This window comes from Anolis sagrei, chromosome X (assembly GCF_037176765.1).
Source record: "Anolis sagrei isolate rAnoSag1 chromosome X, rAnoSag1.mat, whole genome shotgun sequence".
NCBI classification, from domain to species: domain Eukaryota; kingdom Metazoa; phylum Chordata; class Lepidosauria; order Squamata; family Dactyloidae; genus Anolis; species Anolis sagrei.
In genome coordinates, this window is record NC_090034.1 from 35831442 (window position 1) to 35850341 (window position 18900).

An 18900-nucleotide genomic window follows, 5' to 3' on the forward strand; every position below is an offset into this window, starting at 1 on the left:
GAATTCTTGCAAATCGCCTTCTACCCCTCTCAGAAGACACCCTCCCAGAATCCCAGAACGGCTTCTGCCCCTCCAGAGGAAGAGTGGACATGATCTTCACTGCATGATAGCTCCAAGAAAAATGCAGGGAACAAAATCAACCTCTGTACATGGCATTCATTGACCTTGCAAAGGCATTCGACAAAGTGAATCGTAGGGCTCTCTGGACCATCCTTCAAAAAATCGGGTGCTCTAACAAATTTGTGAACATCCTGCGGCTCCTCCATGATGACATGATGGCAACAGTCTTGGACAGCAATGGCTCCCAAAGTGACCCATTTAAGGTGGAATCAGGTGTTAAACAGGGATGTGTTATCGCCCCAACTTTATTCTCCATCTTCATCGCTATGATACTTCATCTTGTTAACGGGAAGCTTCCCACCGGAGTGGAAATCATCTATCGGACAGATGGCAAGCTGTTTAACCTCAGCAGACTGAAAGCCAAAACCAAGGTTACAACAACATCTGTTATAGAACTCCAGTATGCTGATGACAATGTCATCTGTGTGCATTCAGAAGAAGACCAACAAGTCACTCTAAACTCCTTTGCAGAAGCATACGAGAAGCTCGGCCTGTCATTGAACATCGAGAAAACCAAAGTCCTCTTTCAGCAGTCACCAGCCAATCCCTCTCCAATGCCAGCGATACAGCTTAATGGTGCAACATTAGAAAATGTTGACCATTTCCGCTACCTTGGCAGCCACCTCTCCACCAAAGTCAACATCGGCACCAAAATACAACACTGCCTGAGTTCTGCAAGTGCAGCATTTCTCCGATACCAAGGTGCTTGTTTATAAAGCTATTGTCCTCCCAACCCTGCTCTATGCCTGCGAAACGCGGACAGTCTACAGACGTCACATGCAACTCCTGGAACGATTCCATCAGCGCTGCCTCCAGAAAATCCTGCAAATCTCTTGGGAAGACAGGCGGACAAACGTCAGCATGCTGGAAGAAGCAAAGACCAATTGCATGGAAGCGATGGTCCTCCGCCATCAGCTCCGCTGAACCGGCCATGTTGTCCGGATGCCTGACAAAGCAGTTGCTCTATTCCAAACTCAAGAACGGAAAATGGAATGTTGGTGGACAGGAAAAGAGATTAAAAGATGGGCTCAAAGCCAACCTTAAAAACTCTGGCATAGACACTGAGAACTGGGAAGCCCTGGCCCTTGAGCGTTCCATTTGGAGGTCAGCTGTGACTAGCAGTGCTGCAGAATTTGAAGAGGCACGAATGGAGGGTGAAAGAAAGAAATGTGCCAAGAGGAAGGCACGTCAAGCCAACCCCGACCGAGACTGCCTTCCACCTGGAAACCAATGCCCTCACTGCGGGAGAAGATGCAGATCATGAATAGGGCTCCACAGTCACCTACGGACCCACCATAATACTGATCCTGAAAGACTATCCTACTCGGCCAACGATGGATCACCTAAGTAAGTACTACGCCTAGGACTGTGTGATGTATCGACAAATAATGCGCGCAGATTCGAGTAGGGTCATCTTTTGCAGCTGACAGGTGGTAATTTTGTCAAAATCCATTGTTTTTAAGTGCAGGCCAAGGTCTTGAAGCACTGCACCCAGTGTGCCCATCACAACTGGGACCACTATGATTGGCTTGTGCCAGAGTCTTAGCAGTTTGATCTTTAAAACCTCATATTGTGTAAGCTATTATTACTATTATTATTATTATTATTATTATTAACACAACAAGATGAGTCCACAGCAGCCAAGATCACTCTGCTGGCTGTTGTATTGTACCACACATTGGACACTTCCCAAGTGTCTAGGACTGTGTGATGTATCGGTAAACAATGCATGCAGATCCCAGTAAGGTGGCCTTCTGCAGCTGGCAGGTGGTTATTTTGTCAGTGCCGATTGTGTTTAAGTGCAGGCCAAGGTCTTTAGGCACTGCACCCAGTGTGCCGATCACCACTGGGACCACCTTGACTGGCTTGTGCCAGAGTCTTTGTAGTTCAATCTTTAAATTATTATTATTATTATTATTATTATTATTATTATTATTATTCTGACACAAAAGCACAGTATGTCATAGCAAACGAGATCTATATGCTGGATTTCGTATCACAAAATCACAAATCGAACACTTCCCAAGTGTCTAGGACTGTGTGATGTATTTTTGAATGATTCTTGCAGATCCAAGTAAGGTGGCCTTTTGCAGTTGACAAATCGTGATTTTGTCAATGTTTATTGTTTCCAAATGCCGGCTGAGATCTTTTGGAACGGCACCCAGTGCACCAATGACCACTGGGACCACCTGGACTGGTTTAAGCCAGAACCTCTGCAGTTCGATTTTGAGGTCTTGGTAGTGGCTGAGTTTTTCTTGTTGTTTTTCCTCAATGCGGCTGTCACCTGGTATGGCAACGTCAATAATCCAGACTTTTTTCTTTTCCACAATCTGATGTCTGGTGTATTGTGTTCCAAAACTTTGTCAGTCTTATTATTATTATTATACACCTCCTCTTGTACGAAGGCCTGTTTACTGCCCTGCTTCCCTGAGATCTCCCTTGCAAATAACCTACTCCTTTTATCTCACCTTGAGTTTTTAATCATTCTGTTGTACATGCGGCCCGCTCACTGTTATTGTGATTGTTCATTGCATTTTTATGTTTTGTGTTCATTGCTTATTGTATTCATCATGTTTTTGTATTTTACTGTGTTGTTGCTTGCGTTTCGGTGTTCATTTTATTGTATTTTACTGTATTGTAATTTGCTGTTTGGGCTTGGCCTTATGTAAGCCGCCGTTGGGGGAGATGGTGGCGGGGTATAAATAAAGTATTATTATTATTATTATTATTATTATTAGAAATACAAAAGTATTATTATTATTATTACTCTTAATTCCTGTTTTTCTTGTTGTGGTTGTTATGATGATAGTGATGTGCCTGGTCCTGCAGAGGGCCCTGTGCATCCCATGCTCTCCTGCCCCAAGGCTGCGGGATGGGGAGAAAGGGGCAAGTAGGCAGTCTGGCCTGGCCTCCTCTCGGCAGTTCTACCTTAAGGGGCTGCTTGACATCAGCCGAGTGGGCTGGCCCCGAGTGGGTGGGATTTCCTGCGCGGAGAGGTCAGCTGTTCTCCCTGCCTGCCTGCCTGCCTCTCTTCTCTCCCTCCCCCCGCTCTCTGCCTCCTTCCCTCTCTTCTCTTCCTTCTCCTTCTCCTCATCCTCCTCCTCCTCCTTCCTCCTCCTCCTCTCCCCCTTGCCCCCCATATTCCCCTATCTTCTCTGCCTCGCGTGGGGCCCACCCTCTGCCTCCTGGCGCTCGCCTCCTAGGGATGTGGGAGCTACAGGATGCCCGGCAGCATCGCGAAGGGCTGGAAACCCACCAAGTACATCCCGGTCTCCACGGCGGCCGCCTTGCTCGTGGGCTCCACCACCCTCTTCTTCGTCTTCACGTAAGAGATGGGGAGGGGAGGGGGCTTGCAATCCGAAGGGCTGGGGGGGGGGGAGAGGGGAGAGGGGCTCCCCGGCTGTGGGGAAAGAGGGGAAGACTTGGCGCCCGGGAGGTGCCCACGGGAGAGGCGAGAGGCGAGCCCTTGAAGGCAGCTTTCTCCCAACCCAGTCTGTCCTCCTCCAAGCCTGGGTTGCGCCTCCCAGCATCCCCATCCCCTGCAGAGAGGGGAAAGGAGCCTTGCCTTGCTGCCCTGGAGCCCCCCAGCCCCGGCCCCCCATCCCCGCCAGCCCCAGCTGCCTCGGCTTCCCCAGGACCAGCATTGCCGGGCTGTTGTTGTCCCTCTTCAAGAGGAGAGACTGCAGCAAATGCCTTCGGGGTTTTGGAGGGAGCAATGGAGCCAAGCAAAAGTTCTTTTATTTTTTGAATGGAGGTCAGCCTCATGCTTTGAATGGTGCTGGAAACTCCGCCATTTAAGGTGTCACTGCGCCTTTTGGAACAACGCTAGGGGTACAAAGACCCCCAAAGGGACCCCTTGGCAGCCTTTTCTCCCAGGTCTATTTTGAGACACCCCCCCCCCCCCCCCAGTCCAGCCCATTGTCCCCTTTCCCTTCCCATCAACTCGGGCTCAAGTCTTGCTTGGCGTGCTCCAATTTGGACTTGTGGGGGTTCCTTCAGTTGGCAGGAAGAATCACAATTTCAAAGAGGAATCCTTTGTATCCACTGTGCTGTTTGGACTCCACCTGAGCATGTTGGAGGCAAAGCCGAGCAGCACCTTTCCCTCCATTCCCACCCCACTGCCAATGCGACTTGTCCCTGTGTGTCCCCAATATAGCGTTTCGTTTCTTGCTAGACTGCCTTCACTTGCTACTGGCGAGGGAGCGAAAAAGAATGGTTCAAGCAGTCTACATTTCATGGCCTCACTTTTGTGCATGTGGCATTTGCTCGACCCCAAACTACTTTGGAAGAACGCTGGCACTTTCTCAGATGAGCTCTCCCCAGCCCTTGCATCTCGCTTCTCCTCTTCTCACTGCTCCCTCCAAGCCTTTTCTATTTATAGGCGATGCATACAAGCGGTCTTCGTGCCACGGCAAGTGCTCAAAAAGCCAACTTTGGGTTGGCTTCAGTCGAATGTGCCCCTGGTTTCCCATCGGAGCGTGTCTCTCTGCCTCTGCTCTCAGAAAAAAGACGGAAGCAGGGCCTTTTGCACGGTGGCCCTCCGTCACAAAAAGCCGTCCCAAGATACACACTGAGCAGGCAGGGACATTGTTGTCATTTGGGCAGGAAACGGAGATGTTCCTCTTCCCCTGTGTTTGGAATGAATGATGTGATTTCTGTGGTTTCTCGCCCGCCGTCCTTATCCTTCGGTGTCTCATTTCCACCAGCATGTGAAACCGCCAAGGTCCTAAACCGTAGTCCCTGCTATCTTCCTTCCCACTTGCTGCAGAAGTGTTGGGTGATATGCCTCTTTTGAAGGTGGGGAAATCATTTTGGGGCTTCAGTTGCGGCGACTGCATTGAATTCTTTGAGCAAGGTTAAGACACAGGCAGGAGGGCCGATGTGTCATCTATATTTGGGGCAATCGTCTCGGGCTGCAGGTTTCTTTTTGTACAACTCAGATTGCCTTTCTCAGCCACCGAGCCATTTCTTAAGAAAGGCTCCACTGGATTTGCTCCTGGGGTCAAGTCAGATCTAATGGTTTCACATTATTTTGTTGTGAATATTAGGAGAAGCTTTCCAGTGCTATGAGCAGTTTGACAGATGGGTCCAAGGGCAACCCTGGCTGAGTCAGTCACAGCACTCCAGAATACAGGTGGCTGTTCCTGGGCACATCTGCACTGACCAAGTAATGTGGGATGAAAGCGACAGAGGTTGAATGTGGCCTGATCTCATAGAAAGTACAAGAACTGGGTCAAGGTCTGGGGAGTGAGAGTTTGACTCCAACCCGGTTCTAGGATCTGTAGTATCCATAGCTTCATGGCCATGGAGGATTCAGCTCCCCACCCTCACACTCACACACACAACTTCCCCTTTCGATACTCACCTATGTGTGCTGATGCACCTTAGATTGCCTATTTCAGAGTATTCCCCCCATTTCGCTTCTCTTTGCCTAAGGCAGTGTTTCTCAACCTTCCTAATGCCGTGACCCCTTACTACATGTTGTGGTGACCCTCAACCATAAAATTATTTTTGTTGCTACTTCAGAACTGTAATTTTGCTACTGTTATGAATCGTAATGTAAATATCTGATATGCAGGATGCATTTTCATTCTCTGGACCAAATTTGGCACAAATACCCTACACGCGCAAATTTGAATACTGGTGTGGTTGAGGAGGATTGATTTTGTCATTTGGGAGTTGTAGTTGCTGGGATTTGTAGTTCATTTACAATCAAAGATCATTATGAACTCCACCAGCAGTGGAATTGAACCAAACTTGGCACACAGAACTCCCACGACCAACAGAAAATACTGGAAGGGTGTGGTGGATATTGACCTTGAGTTTTGGACTTATAGTTCACCTACATCCAGAAAGCACTGTGGACTCAAACAGTGAAGGATCTGGACCAAACTTGGGACAATTCCTCAATATGCCCAAATGTGAACACTGGTGGAGTTTAGGGAAAATAGATCTTGGCATTTGGGAGTTGTAGTTGCTGGGATTTATAGTTCACCTACTATCAAAGAGTATTCTGAACCCCATCAATGATAGAATTGGACCAAACTTCCCACACAGAACCCCCATGACCAACAGAAAGTGCTGCGTTTCCTGGTGGTCTTTGGCAACCTCTCTGATGCCCCCTCACAATCTCCCCCCCAGGGGTTCCGATCCCCAGGTTGAGAAACATTGCTCTAGGTCCTCCAGAGTGACTGTGTAGCCAACGCCTGGCAGTCTCACATCATGCTGAGCCAGGCTTTTGTCCCTATTAGTCCCTATCCGTCCTGCCCAACTCATACATCACTAGTGACCCCAAGAGGCATACAGTCTAAGCAAGCTCTTGATGTGGAGGAAAACCTGTTAGGGGAGGCCAAAAGTCCTGACCCCCAGGTTGGGAAACACTGGCCTATGGCGTCTAAAGCACATTCCTGCATGTATTCACACCCTGCGCCCTTTGGACACCCCATTTTCGAGGTGCCTTCAATCCATATTAAGCAGTCAGTGTAGAAATGCCATCTGTGATGTGACTGGTAATATGTAATACATCCCACAGCACATCAAACTAGGGATAGCTAAACATTTGTTGCTTGCTCTGGAGCAGGCCTGCACAACCAGTGACCCTCCAGCTATTTGGACCTCCAGTTCCCAGAACCCCTAGCCAGCTTATCTAATGGTCAGGAATGATGGGAGCTGAAGTCCAAAACATCTGGAGGGACACAAGTTGTAAAGGCCTGCTGTAGAGCAAAGGTGGAAAACGTCTTTTCAGGTCTAGGGCTGAATTCAGTTTCACAGATGATAGAATCCTAAAGTTGGAAGAGACCCAGGGACCATCTAGTCCAGGCATGGGCAAACTTGGGCCCTCCAGGTGGGCCCAAGTTTGTCCATGCTTGATTTAGTCCAACCCCATTCTGCCATGCAGGAACACCCCCGAACACCCCCGACAGATGTCCCTCCAGCCTTTGCTTAAACACATCCAAAGAAAGAGACTCCACCACCTTCCGAGGCAGTATGTTCCATTGCCAAACGACTCTTACTGTCAGGAAGTGCTTCCTAATATTCAGATGGAAACTCTTTTCTTGCTGTTTCAATCCATTGCTCCATTGCGTCCTAGCAGAAAAGAAACTGGGTCTGTTGAGCCTGGAGAGGAGAAGCTTGAGAGCAGATGGGTTTAAATATCTGAAATGATGTCTTAAGGAAAAGAGAGTAAAGTTTCATTTTTGCTGCCCTGGAGACTAGAACTCAATGTGGCCGTGGGTTCAAATTACATGAGAGGAGATTCCATCTGAACATTAAGGAGAACTTCCTGACTGTAAGAAGAGCTGTTCAGCAGTGGACCTCTCTGCCTCGGGGTGTCATGGAGGCCCCTTCCTTGGGGGCTTTTCAACAGAGGTTGGATGGCCATCTGTCAAGGGGGCTTTTCCTGTATGGTAGAAAGGGGTTGGACTAGATTGCCTATGTGGTCTCTTCCACCTCTATTATTCTATGATTCTAAGCCTGCTCCCTCCTCAATGTGACAGCCTTTCAAATATGTAAATATGTCTCTCATGTCTCCTCTCAACCCTGCAGGCTAAACAGACCCAGTTCCCTGAGTATCTCCTCATACGACTTGGCTTCCAGACCTTTGACCATTTTGGTCGCCCTTCTCTGGACACACTGCAGCTTGTCAATATAAAATCAGCCAAATGGTTGCTGCTTTTGTCCGTTGTTTTGCTATTTTATCTACACTATTTGGCATGAGAACCCCTGGAAGACTGTGGTCTGTTCTGTTTAGTTAGGAGAGTGGGGTTTGAAGTTAGGCACAAGGCCACAGTGGCGCAGCGGGTTAAACCACTAAGCCGCAGAACTTGCTGACCAGAAGTTTTGGTGGTTCGAATCCATGGGACAGGGTGAGGTCCCATTGTTAACTCCAGCTTCTACCAACCTAGTAGCTTGAAAACATGCAAATGTGTCTTGATCAGGCATGGGCAAACTTTCCAACTTGGGGGCCGCATGGGGTGGGTGCGCTGGAAGGGAGGGAGGGGGTTCTCTGCAGGTCCCTCCCTGCCTTTTCCTCCCCTTCCTCTTCTTCTATTTTGGAGGCAGAAAGTGAAGGAAAGATGGGAAATGTTTGGATCCCAAAAGGGTTAGCCTTCATCAGGATGAGATAGTGGACAGGAGAGAAAAAGTCTATGCATTAGACCCTGCATTGCCTATTACTGATATAGAATCCTAGACCTGAAAGAGACCCCCAAGGGCCACCCAGTACAATCCCCTGCCATGCAAAAAGGCACAATCAAAGCACTCCCAGTAGACATCTTCTGTGGAAAAGCCTCCAGAGAAGGAGACTCCATCACACTCCCAGGCAGCTTATGCCACTCTCCAACAGCTCTTACTCTACGGAAGTTTTTCCTAATATTTTCAGTCGAATCTCTTTTCCTGCCATATAAACCCATTGCTCCCTTGTGCCCTGGTCTCTAGAGCAGCAGAAAGTCAGCCTCCCCTCCTTTTCCTCCTCAATGGGACACCCTTTTAACTCTTGAAACATGGTTCTCGTGTTCCTTATCAACCATCTCTTCTCCTAACAAACACACCCCCAGGAGGAAAGGAGGAAGGAAAAAAAGGAGGGAGGGAGGGAGGGAGAGAGGAAGAGAAGGAAGGAAGGGTGGAAAGGAATGGAGGGAGGGAGGAAAGAGACAAGGAAGGAAAGACAAAGGGGAAGGAGGGAAGGAAGGAAGGAGAGAAGGAAGGAAGGAAAGAAAAAAGTTTAGAAGTGAAATAAGGAGGGAGAAAGAGGGAGGTAAGGAAGGGAGGGAGGGATTGAGAAAGGAAAGAGAGAAGGGAGGGAGGGAGAGAAGGATGGAAGGAAGGCAGGAAGGGAGGCAGGAAGGGAGGAAGAAAAGGGTGGAAGGAAGGGTGGAAGGGAATGGAGGGAGGGAGGAAAGAGAGAAGGAAGGAAAGACAAAAGGGAAGGAGGGAAGGAAGGGGGACGGAAGGAAGGAAGGACAAAAGTTTAGAAGGGAAAGAAAGGCAGGGACAGAATGACGAAGGAAGGGAGGGAGAGAAGGATGGAAGGAAGGAAGGAATGACGGAAGGAAGGAAGAAAGGAAGGAAGGGAGTGGAGGGAGGAAAGAGAGAAGGAAGGAAAGACAAAGGGGAAGGAGAGAGGGAAGAAAGGAGAAACAGAGAAATAGGGAAGAAAAGGAGGAAGAAAGGGTAGAAGGGGAAGAGGGAGGGAGGGAAGGAGAAAGAGGGAACTAAGGAAGAAAGGCAGGGAATGAGGAAGGAAAGAGAGAAGGAAGGAAGGATAGGATAGGATGGTGAGAGGAGGGCCTGAGAAAAGAGCCCAAGGGGCCACAATTGGTGTAGATCAATAGGTACTGCTTCGGTGGGAAGGTAACAGCTCTCCATGCAGCCATGCCAGCCACATGACCTAGGAAGTGTCTACGGACAACGCTGGCTCTTCGGCTGAAAAATGGAGATGAGCACCACCCCCCAGAGTCAGACACTACTAGACTTAATGCCAAGGGGAAACCTTTACCTTTACAAGGTTTGTGGATGTCTGATGTTTAAAATGCCCTTTAATCCTTCCTAAACCTCAGAGCCAGAAGGGCTGTTGAGTTGCAGTCCCCACGATCCCCAGTCCACATGATGGATAATCAAAAGGCATGAGAGTTGTCTTCAATAACATCTAGGGACCCAAACTGGGTAAAAACTAAAGATCCCCAACCATTATGTCAAAAAATTATAATTGGCCCTCTCTCTGCCTCCGCTGATGCTCTGTCCATGAATTCAGGGGCCCTTTGAAGGCAACCATAAAGCTGATGGGGCCCTCCATGAAAATGTGTTTGACCACCCCTGCTTTTAGAGGGGTTCCAGGCCTCTCTTTATTTTCATGTTTATGTTGAAAGCTTAGGTTACCTTGGTATTTTCACTTGCCGAGACAGAAGAAGCCATAAGTGGGTGACGTTCTACCCAATTACTTAATGAGAAGTTAAGTTGTTCCTGCCTTTGAATGAGCTGGCCTTTGCATACAAAGGCCTTGAGATGACTAAATATACCCCAGTGACTGGAAAGAGTATTGCCAAGGGCTGGGGAGTGGAAAATGGCATGGGAGGGGGATGAAAGGAGCAGGAACACTGCAATGCTTTGTTGCAGGCACCACTGTTTTGTGGCATCTTGGCTGGAATCTGCTCTCAGCTACCAAGGAGGCATCTGCCACTCTAATGGTTATGGAATCCTGGGATTTGTAGTTAGGTGAAGCACTGGCCCTCTTCAGCAGAGAAGACTAAAGGCCTTGCCACACTACAGCTCCCAGGATTCCATCGCATTGAGCTTGGGCATCCCAAGTGGCACCAAATTGCATTCAATGTACAGTGTAAATGCACGCTGAGGTGCTGAAAACATGACTGAGCAATCGCAAATATGAAAGAGGGGCCTATTTTTACTCACACACAATAGTTTTGTAGTCACAATTGCTATTTAAGTATATTCTAAGGGTGCATCTGCACCAGGCATGGGCAAACTTCATCCCTCCAGGTGTTTTGGAATTTAACTCCCACAATTCCTAACAGCCACAGGCCCTTTCCTTTTCCCCCTCATCTACTTAAGGAAGGGGCCTGAGGCTTTTAGGAATTGTGGGAGTTGATGTCCAAAACACCTGGAGGGATGCAGTTTGTCCATGATCTACACTGCAGAATTCATGCCGTTTGACATCCACCTCAACTGCCATGATTCAGTGCTATAGGAACCTGGGAGTTGGAGTTCTGGAGTTGGAGTTCTGGAAGGTTTTTGCCTTCTTTGCTGAAAAGGGCTGGTGCCTCTCGGAACTACAATCTCCCCCCCCCCCCCCCGGATTCCATAGCATTGAGCCACGTTACTTAAACTGCATTAATTCTACGGTGTAGATCAGGGGTCCTCAAGCTTTTAAAGCCAAGGGCCAGTTCACAGTCCCTCAGAATGTTGGGAGGGACAGACTAGAGCTTGAAAAAAAATGACCGAATTCCTAAGCACCCTGTGTCTCCTATTTGTGTTGAACTCATCTCCTTCTTGTGCTGAACTCTAGAAATCCTGCAACAAGACTAAGACATTTGACAAAAGTTCTTCAGAATCTTCTCTATCTCTCAATGCTATCGTGAGGATAAAGGTGGGGAAGGAAAAGGAGAATGTGTATGTAGCCTCCAATTTACCAGAGGAAAAGTGGGGTATAAATGTCATAAATAAATATTTTTCCTTGCTTTGTGGATTTCTGAATTCATATTGTAATCCCTTCATTTGGGAGATTTGAAGAGATGCCAGTGCACATCTGAACACTGATAATAAGCATATTCAAGTTTGTATATTGTTTTCTGCTTGTTTGAAGTGTCATTTATCCCAAGGGGGAGCTATGTTGATCTTTCTGCCTTTTGTTTGTAAAAGAACCACATTGCATTTTTAAGGAATCAAATCTCGCATCTTGGCAAGGTGGCGGTGAAAAAATATTTGCCATTTCAAAACATGAAACGCTTTTTGTATATCACAGCTATGCCTATACAGCAGAGCTGGAAAGTGGGTTTTGCTGCCAAACATGGGCACGGATAGGTGATGCTTTAGATCATGCACCACTGAAAATTTAAAAAGAGGCAATGGTTGTTGGTTTGTTTTTGTTTTTTTCGAGAGGCAGATTGTTAGCAGAGTTATTTGGCACCAACATCAGTGGGAATGTTTGTTCATTAGGGGCATTTCCATACCAAATTCAAGGCAATGTATGTGGCCCTCCTCATCTGAGATGACCTCCATGGTAGTGGCTACAAATACTTTGGGGTTTTGCCTGAACTTTCAAGAAACATTTCATGGAGATGAGCTATATAGGGTTCAGCACCTTGGATACTTCCTTTGAAGGTGGCTCTGTAGGCTATTGAGGTACTAGTATCTGTATCTCTAGGAACCATCAGAAATTTTGTATGTACCCATCGACTATTCTCCTGGGCCCTAACTCCCTTGCATCCTCTGTCATGGATGCAAATGGTGGGGTCTTTGAACTTGACAATGCAAATAATAATAATAATAATAATAATAATAATACACTTTATTTATATTCTGCCCTTCTCCCCTCGTGGACTCGGAGCGGATTGCAGCATTTACATACATAGGCAAACATTCAATGCCTTTACAATCATAAACAATGGGATAGACAAACACAAACAAAGGCAGAGGCTTCACCTTTCATTTCCGGCTTCTGGAGGCGGTGCTTATCTCTAGCTCTGGGGAGGTGCTTTTTTCTCCCATTTTCAAGCCAAGGAGCCTGCGTTATCACTTCCTGGTCATGTGGCCAGAAAGATTGCTTGGAGAATCTCTTTGTCTTTTCCTGTCGAAGCGGTACCTATTTATGTACTCACATTCTCATGTTTTTGAACTGCTAGGTTGGCAGGAGCTGGAGCTGAGAGACAAGAGCTCACTCCGTCTCACGAATTCAAATTGCCAACCTTCAGGTCTGCAATGCAGCAGCACAGGGGTTTAACCCATTGCACCACCACAGCCCCATTCAATTTTCAGCTTCCTGGTTTCACCCCCTCAAATGGCACAGCTCGATCTTGGGAGCTCACGGGTCTTTGCAAGAGAGTTTCCCTAAACAAGAACAGCAGCAGCAACAACAACAACGAAACCTCTTTATCCTTTAGTTGTATGTCCAGGAATTCCCTAAAATATTGAGAAACGTTTGTCTTGGTTGTGGGTGGCCTAGTTTTGCTTCCATGAGAGCCAAAGTTAAAGACTTCTTAGACCCATTTCAAATGAGCTTGAGAGCAGGATACAGAGTTGTGACCATTATAATTGCTTAAGTGGATGATCTCCATCTCCATACTGACAAGGGGAGGTGTTTCCCTTTTGGTGCTTCAAGATCTTTCAGCGGCTTTTGATACCTTCAACCATGGTATCCTTCTGGAATGCCTGAAAGGAGCCTTGGGAATCAAATGCACTGTGTTGCAGTGTTTCTGGCCGTACTCACAGCCAGCTGCTCCTCAAAAATAGGAGTGGTTATACAGCATCCATTCCCACAAGGGACCGTTCTATCCCAATGCTTTTTAATATTTACATGAAACCTCTGGGAGAGATCACCCATAGGCATGGCGTGGGGTGCTATCAAATATATTTCTCCATGCCCTCCAAAACAGCCTCAGTTAAGGATAGTGTGTCTCCTCTGAATGAACGTTTGGAGAAAGTAATGGGCTGGATGAGGAAAACACATTGAAACTGAATCCAGACAAAGCAGAGGTGCTTGCCACCAAAGGTCCTAATCTTTGGATGGAGTTGTGTCAATCAGTTCTGGATGGGGTTACATTCCCCCTGGAAGACTGTGTTTGTAGCTTGGGACAAGGGCTCCTGGATCTGTCTCTCCAAATGTCAGCCCAGGGAGATATAACAATGGTCAGGAGTGCTTATTATTACCTTTGGCTGATCCGCCAGCTGCACTTCCTAGAATTGTGATGATGATGATGATGATGATGATGATGATGATGATGTTTATTTCTTACCTACCTTTCTTCACAGCTTGAGGCAGGGCACAACTTAGTTAAAACACACCATCTTAAAAACATTAAGTAAAATGCATATATTAAAATATATTTCAATAATAATAATAAGACCTAAAGATGGTAGCATATTCATTGGTAAACACTTTGGTTGAACTTGGGTTTTCCACTCTGACCTAATCAGCCACTGTAGGTTGTTTTTCCCCCTTCACTCACCACTTTGATTCACTCAAGAAAGGTTTCCATAGGGACCCATGGTCCAGTTTCAATACATATTCCCATTATGCTAATAAGCATTGTCATCTAACACCTTCTTTTCTCTCCAGCCCCTTCCATCTCTGTCAGCAGAACAAAAACCTGACCAGACTATTAGACCTATTCTTATTTTGTCTTCCTCTTTGCCACCACCTGTCTTAAAAGATACCTTTTCATTGATGCATTCACAAAATGCAGGAAGTGCCATAAGGCTCTCCAAAGTCAAGAATTTCCTGTTAGGTAGAAATAGAGCAAAACGCAATGTCCCTACTTATGAAGGATTTCAGTTGGGGACCTTTCAGGTGGATGCAACAGCATTTCTGTTTTGGTTTCTCTGTGTGTTTAAGTAATTACTTTCTCAAGATGTTTCTCCCTCATTTAAAAACACTGGGCGCCAGCCTTGAACTCTTCGAAGAGTAAATGAAAGATGGCCAGCCCCTTATATAAAGTGTTCTGTTTATTTTTCTTCCATCTTGCCAACCAGGATATCTCTAGGCAACCTGCTGCATTCAATCCATCCTGCAGATGTCTTAGCCATGCAGACGACATTATACACTGGGCGGAGTTCAAGTACACAGATCAGGAATGGTTTTTGCCTCTTCTAGAAATGGGATTGATCCCATGGTATTTAGGGCCTTTGCCTGGACCCTTCCAATCCCAAGGTCTGGATTCCAAAGACTGTAATGAGTGGAACACACAAAAAGAAGTTGAGTGTCTATTTGTCATACCTGGTAACACTTCGCAACCCAACACACCATACACTAAAAACGGAGAACAGTTTTCTGAAATAATAATAATAATAATAATAATAATAATAATACACTTTATTTATATTCCACCCTTCTCTCCTAGGGGACTCAGCAAATTACAGCATTTACATACATAGGCAAACATTCAAAGTCTTTACAGTCATATACAATGAGACACACAAACACAAACAAAGGCAAAGACTTCTTGCATTCCGGCGTCTGGAGGCAGTGCTCATCTCTGGCTCTGGGGATGTGCTCCATTTTCAAACTGAGGAACCTGTGTTGTCACCTCCTGGTTGTGTGGTCAGCAAGATTGCTTGGAGTGTCTCTTTCCCTTTTCCCACCAAAGTGATACCTATTTATCTGTTCACATTTGCATGTTTTCGAACTGCTAGGTTGGCAGGAACTTGAGCTGACAGATGGGAGCTCACCCCATCTCGTGGATTTGAACTGCTGACCTTTGGGTCAGCAGTTCAGCAGCACAAGGGTTTAACCCAGTGCACCACCACAGCTCCTATAATCAAAGGATGTGTATATTAGCGCATACATTTGTGTAGATATGATGCTGTTCAAATGAGGAAATATTATGAGACATTAAATTGTGACAGGTGTAACATTATCTGTGCCTCTTTATATAATTAAAAATAATTTTATGGGGACAATGAAATGGAGAAACATCAGGACTGCAGGACTCTTACTGTACCTAACCTTTCCTGAATTTGAATTACCTTCCTCAGTGGATATAGTGAGACATTATCGAGAGGGGGACAGTTTGGAAAAACAATTCCAGGCAGCAAAATAAATGACCTCTGCCTGTCAATTGTGCATTCTCTTTCAAAAATTGCTGTTCTGGAAATTGCATCTTAAACAGCATTAATAAGAACACAGTGATCCGTGTGTGTGGGGGGGGGGGGGCGTGGTGGCATAGTGGGTTAAACCACTAAGCTGCTGTCCGAAAGGTTAGCGGTTTGAATCTGCGGATGGGGTGAGCTCTCGTTGTTAGCCCCAGCTTCTGCCAACCTAGCAGTTCAAAAACATGCAAAGATAAGTAGATCAATAGGCACTGCTTCGGCAGGAAGGTAACGGCGCTCCGTGTAGTCATGCCGGCCACATGACCTAAGAGGCATCTACAGACAGAGGCGGCCCGAGGTAATTTTCAACGGTAAGCAAACAGCATTTTGCCGCCGCCCACCTCCCCCCCCCCCCCAACCAATCACTGATATATATTTTCTGTGTGCCATATTTGGTTCAATTTCATCATTGGTGGAGTTCAGAATGCTCTTTGATTGTAAGAGAACTATACATCCCAGTAACTACAACCCGCATATGTCAAGGACTATTTTCCCTCAAGAGCGCCACTGGGCAAAATCAACTATACTGCAAATGCTTACTTTACGTAATGGGTTGAGCCGCCCCTGTCTACAGACCATGCTGGCTCTTTGGCTTAGTAATGGAGATGAGCACCACCACCACCCCGAGTCAGACTTGACTAGACTTAATGTCAAGGAGAAAGCTTTACCTTTACTATATGTGTGTGTATTCTAATGATTGTCAACTAGTGGCCTCTGGCACTTAAAATATTCCAGGGCAAATTACAAATTTTATATGATACTGAAATTTCCATTGGAAGGATGGAAGGAGAAGCCGTTTGACTAGCCTGGGATAATACAAAATAATTTTTGAAGACAATTTTATAATAATGCGCTATACACATTTGATGACTCCATAGAAATAAATGATAGCAACAACAACAATTCTGTGTGTTCAGGCTTCAGTCTGAGCTCACCTGAAATTGTTCAAATATTTTTTTAAAAACTGGGTGGCCTCTCTGAATGGTTATTCAATTAATTCTTTGGGCATTCTGGGAAAGGGGATAGGTGGGTTAGTATGCTGTTTACTTTTTGGCAAACCTATTCCTTGTCTTCACTAAAAATCATTAACCTCTGGGATATAAAAAAAAAACTGGCTATTTTCCCAGGATGCGAATCGAAATGTCAGCTTGGTCTGTCACTCAAAATTTCTCACCCTCATTTGGAGAAGAATGCGTGTATTTCTTGCTACCCTTCTTGACTTAACTAGCGACCCCTTATGGGAGGCGTGCGTTTCCAAAGTGTGCCCTCCGCATACCTTGAGGGCAAATTTCATTAGGTCCCTGTGGAATGGCAAGTGGGTCCCTGTAGGCTCGGTGAACTGGAAGATATCAAATGTTATATTTTACATTGTCCTTTTTATAGAAACATAAGAAGGAGATTTCTGAGCCAGATTATTGTAAGAGTCTCAGAGTCCAAAGGAGAACATACGGGCATATGCACTCCCGTATGTCGCTTATCAAGTGGCTGTTTTATACATCTTAAAATTAGAAAGAAAGCAGCATCTTATATATCTTTTGGACAATTTTAGATTTTATGAATCAACTGTTTTTATTATTTACTAGCTTTGGTACCCGGCGTTGCTCGGGTTACCTGAAAAAGTCACTTTTTAATTGTACAAAATACATAAGGTTGTGGATGAACTATCACATCATACCAGGTTAACTCCCAAAAAACTCCATCAGTACTTATAGTTTGTTATGTTGGGCAGGTTTGCTCTAGATGCATCATTGGTGGGGTTCAGTGTGCTCTCTGGCTACAGGGTAAACTACAACTCCCACTATGATGAGGCAATCCCCTCAAACCCCTCCAGCAGGCTGAGATAGTCATGGCGGTTCTGTGTGCCATGTTTTGTACAGGTCCATCATCAGTGGAGGTCACAGATTCTCTGGTTGTGGGTGAACGACAACTCCCAGAAAGGATGGTCAGTTCCCTCCAAACCCCTACAGTAATCAAATTTTGGCATATCAGGTATGTGTACCAAGTTTGATCCAGATCCATCAGTGTTTGGGTTCACAGTGGTCTCTGGATGTTGGTGAACCACAACTCCCCCAAATCAAGGTGAATTCCCCCCAAAGACCTCCAGTATTTTTTGCTAGCCATGGGGGCTCTGTGTGCCAAGTATAGACCAATTCCATCTTTGGCGGAGTTCACAGTGCTCATTATTGGAGGTGAACTATACATCCCAGTACCTATAACTCCAAAATGTCCAGGCCAATTCTCCTCAAAACCTACCAATATTCAAATTTGGGCAAATCGGGTATACATGCCAAGTTTGGTCCAGATCCATCATTGTTTGGGGTCGTAGCGCGCTCTGGATGTAGGTGAACTACAACTCCTATAAATCCATCCAGCGGTTTTTTTTTTTTTGTGCCAAGGTAGTTCCAGGTCCATCATTGGTGGCGTTCAGAGTGCTCTTAGATTGCAGGTGAACTATACATCCCAGGATCTACAACTCCTATAAATTATGATGAATTCTCCCCAAACCTCTCTAACATGTTCAGTTGCTGATCAATTCCTCTGTTTGCTGCCTGCCACAGAAAAGTATAGGAAAGGGTTAAGGGAAAGGCAGTGTGTGGGGTCATGCAAATTCCACGCTAATGGTGAGAGTCAGAAACACTGGGATGTCTGTGGTGGAGGATGGAATTGTCCCTGTATGAAAGCCTTCACTTGAGTGGTGGGCAGGATGGTGTTTGTGGAGGACATTGACAGGGCTCTTGTACATGTTCATGGTGCTCACTATAACCTGCAATGTCATTGGAGGGAGGGCCACTGGTGTATCCTCAGTCATGGGGGCTATAGCTTTTTCAGGAAGCAAGTGCTTGTCTGTGTGTATATGTGTATGTGGATACCCCAGCCACATACACACATACATTTTTTCACTTTTATTATGTGTATAGATTGTTACACTACTTTGTTTTGTATTTTGCCTGCAATTGCTTTTGATGTCACTGTTTTAACAGTGATGTTTTCCTAATGTTTTACGTTATGACTTAGAATTACAACATAAAACATACTTATTTACCAACAAACAGAAAATTTTACATATCCAGATTGAGGATACTGGGATACATACAGAAGACAACATACAACTATAAAACCATTCCCTTGAATTCATCTACAGTGTTTACTTTTAAATAAATCCCTTACCATGTTAATTAAAACCTTCCTTTTTGCCAGATATGGCAATGTTTAATAATAAAAAGAAGGACTATCACTAACGTTATCCCAGAGCAAGAAGATGTCGAACATATGGTATGCTCCAGTACAGGACACATGGATTACTTTGGTGGGCCACAAATTCAGGGTCACTACAATAAGAGCGTTTTCAGCAAAATGCTATTGGAATTCTTTTTCTGGCTGTTTGGATTTAGCATTGACCATTGTAATAACAATTGAGTTCAATGAATAGAAAGTCATTTGCCAAACGGGTTGTCTATGTGA

General features: G+C 45.7%; 1 protein-coding gene across 2 annotated transcripts in view; it reads left to right on the plus strand.

Moving 5' to 3' along the window:
- Positions 1-3095: 3095 nt before the first annotated feature.
- ZDHHC8 (zinc finger DHHC-type palmitoyltransferase 8) overlaps positions 3096-18900 on the plus strand; it is a 141671-nt gene continuing 125866 nt past the window's right edge. The window contains exon 1 of one of the 2 annotated variants that reach the window (XM_060785700.2): positions 3096-3445. In XM_060785700.2, coding sequence (XP_060641683.2) covers positions 3342-3445 — 104 coding nt within the window. In that variant the 5' untranslated portion in view covers positions 3096-3341. The remainder of the gene's footprint in view (positions 3446-18900) is intronic. The other variant, XM_060785701.2, reaches the window with a different exon arrangement.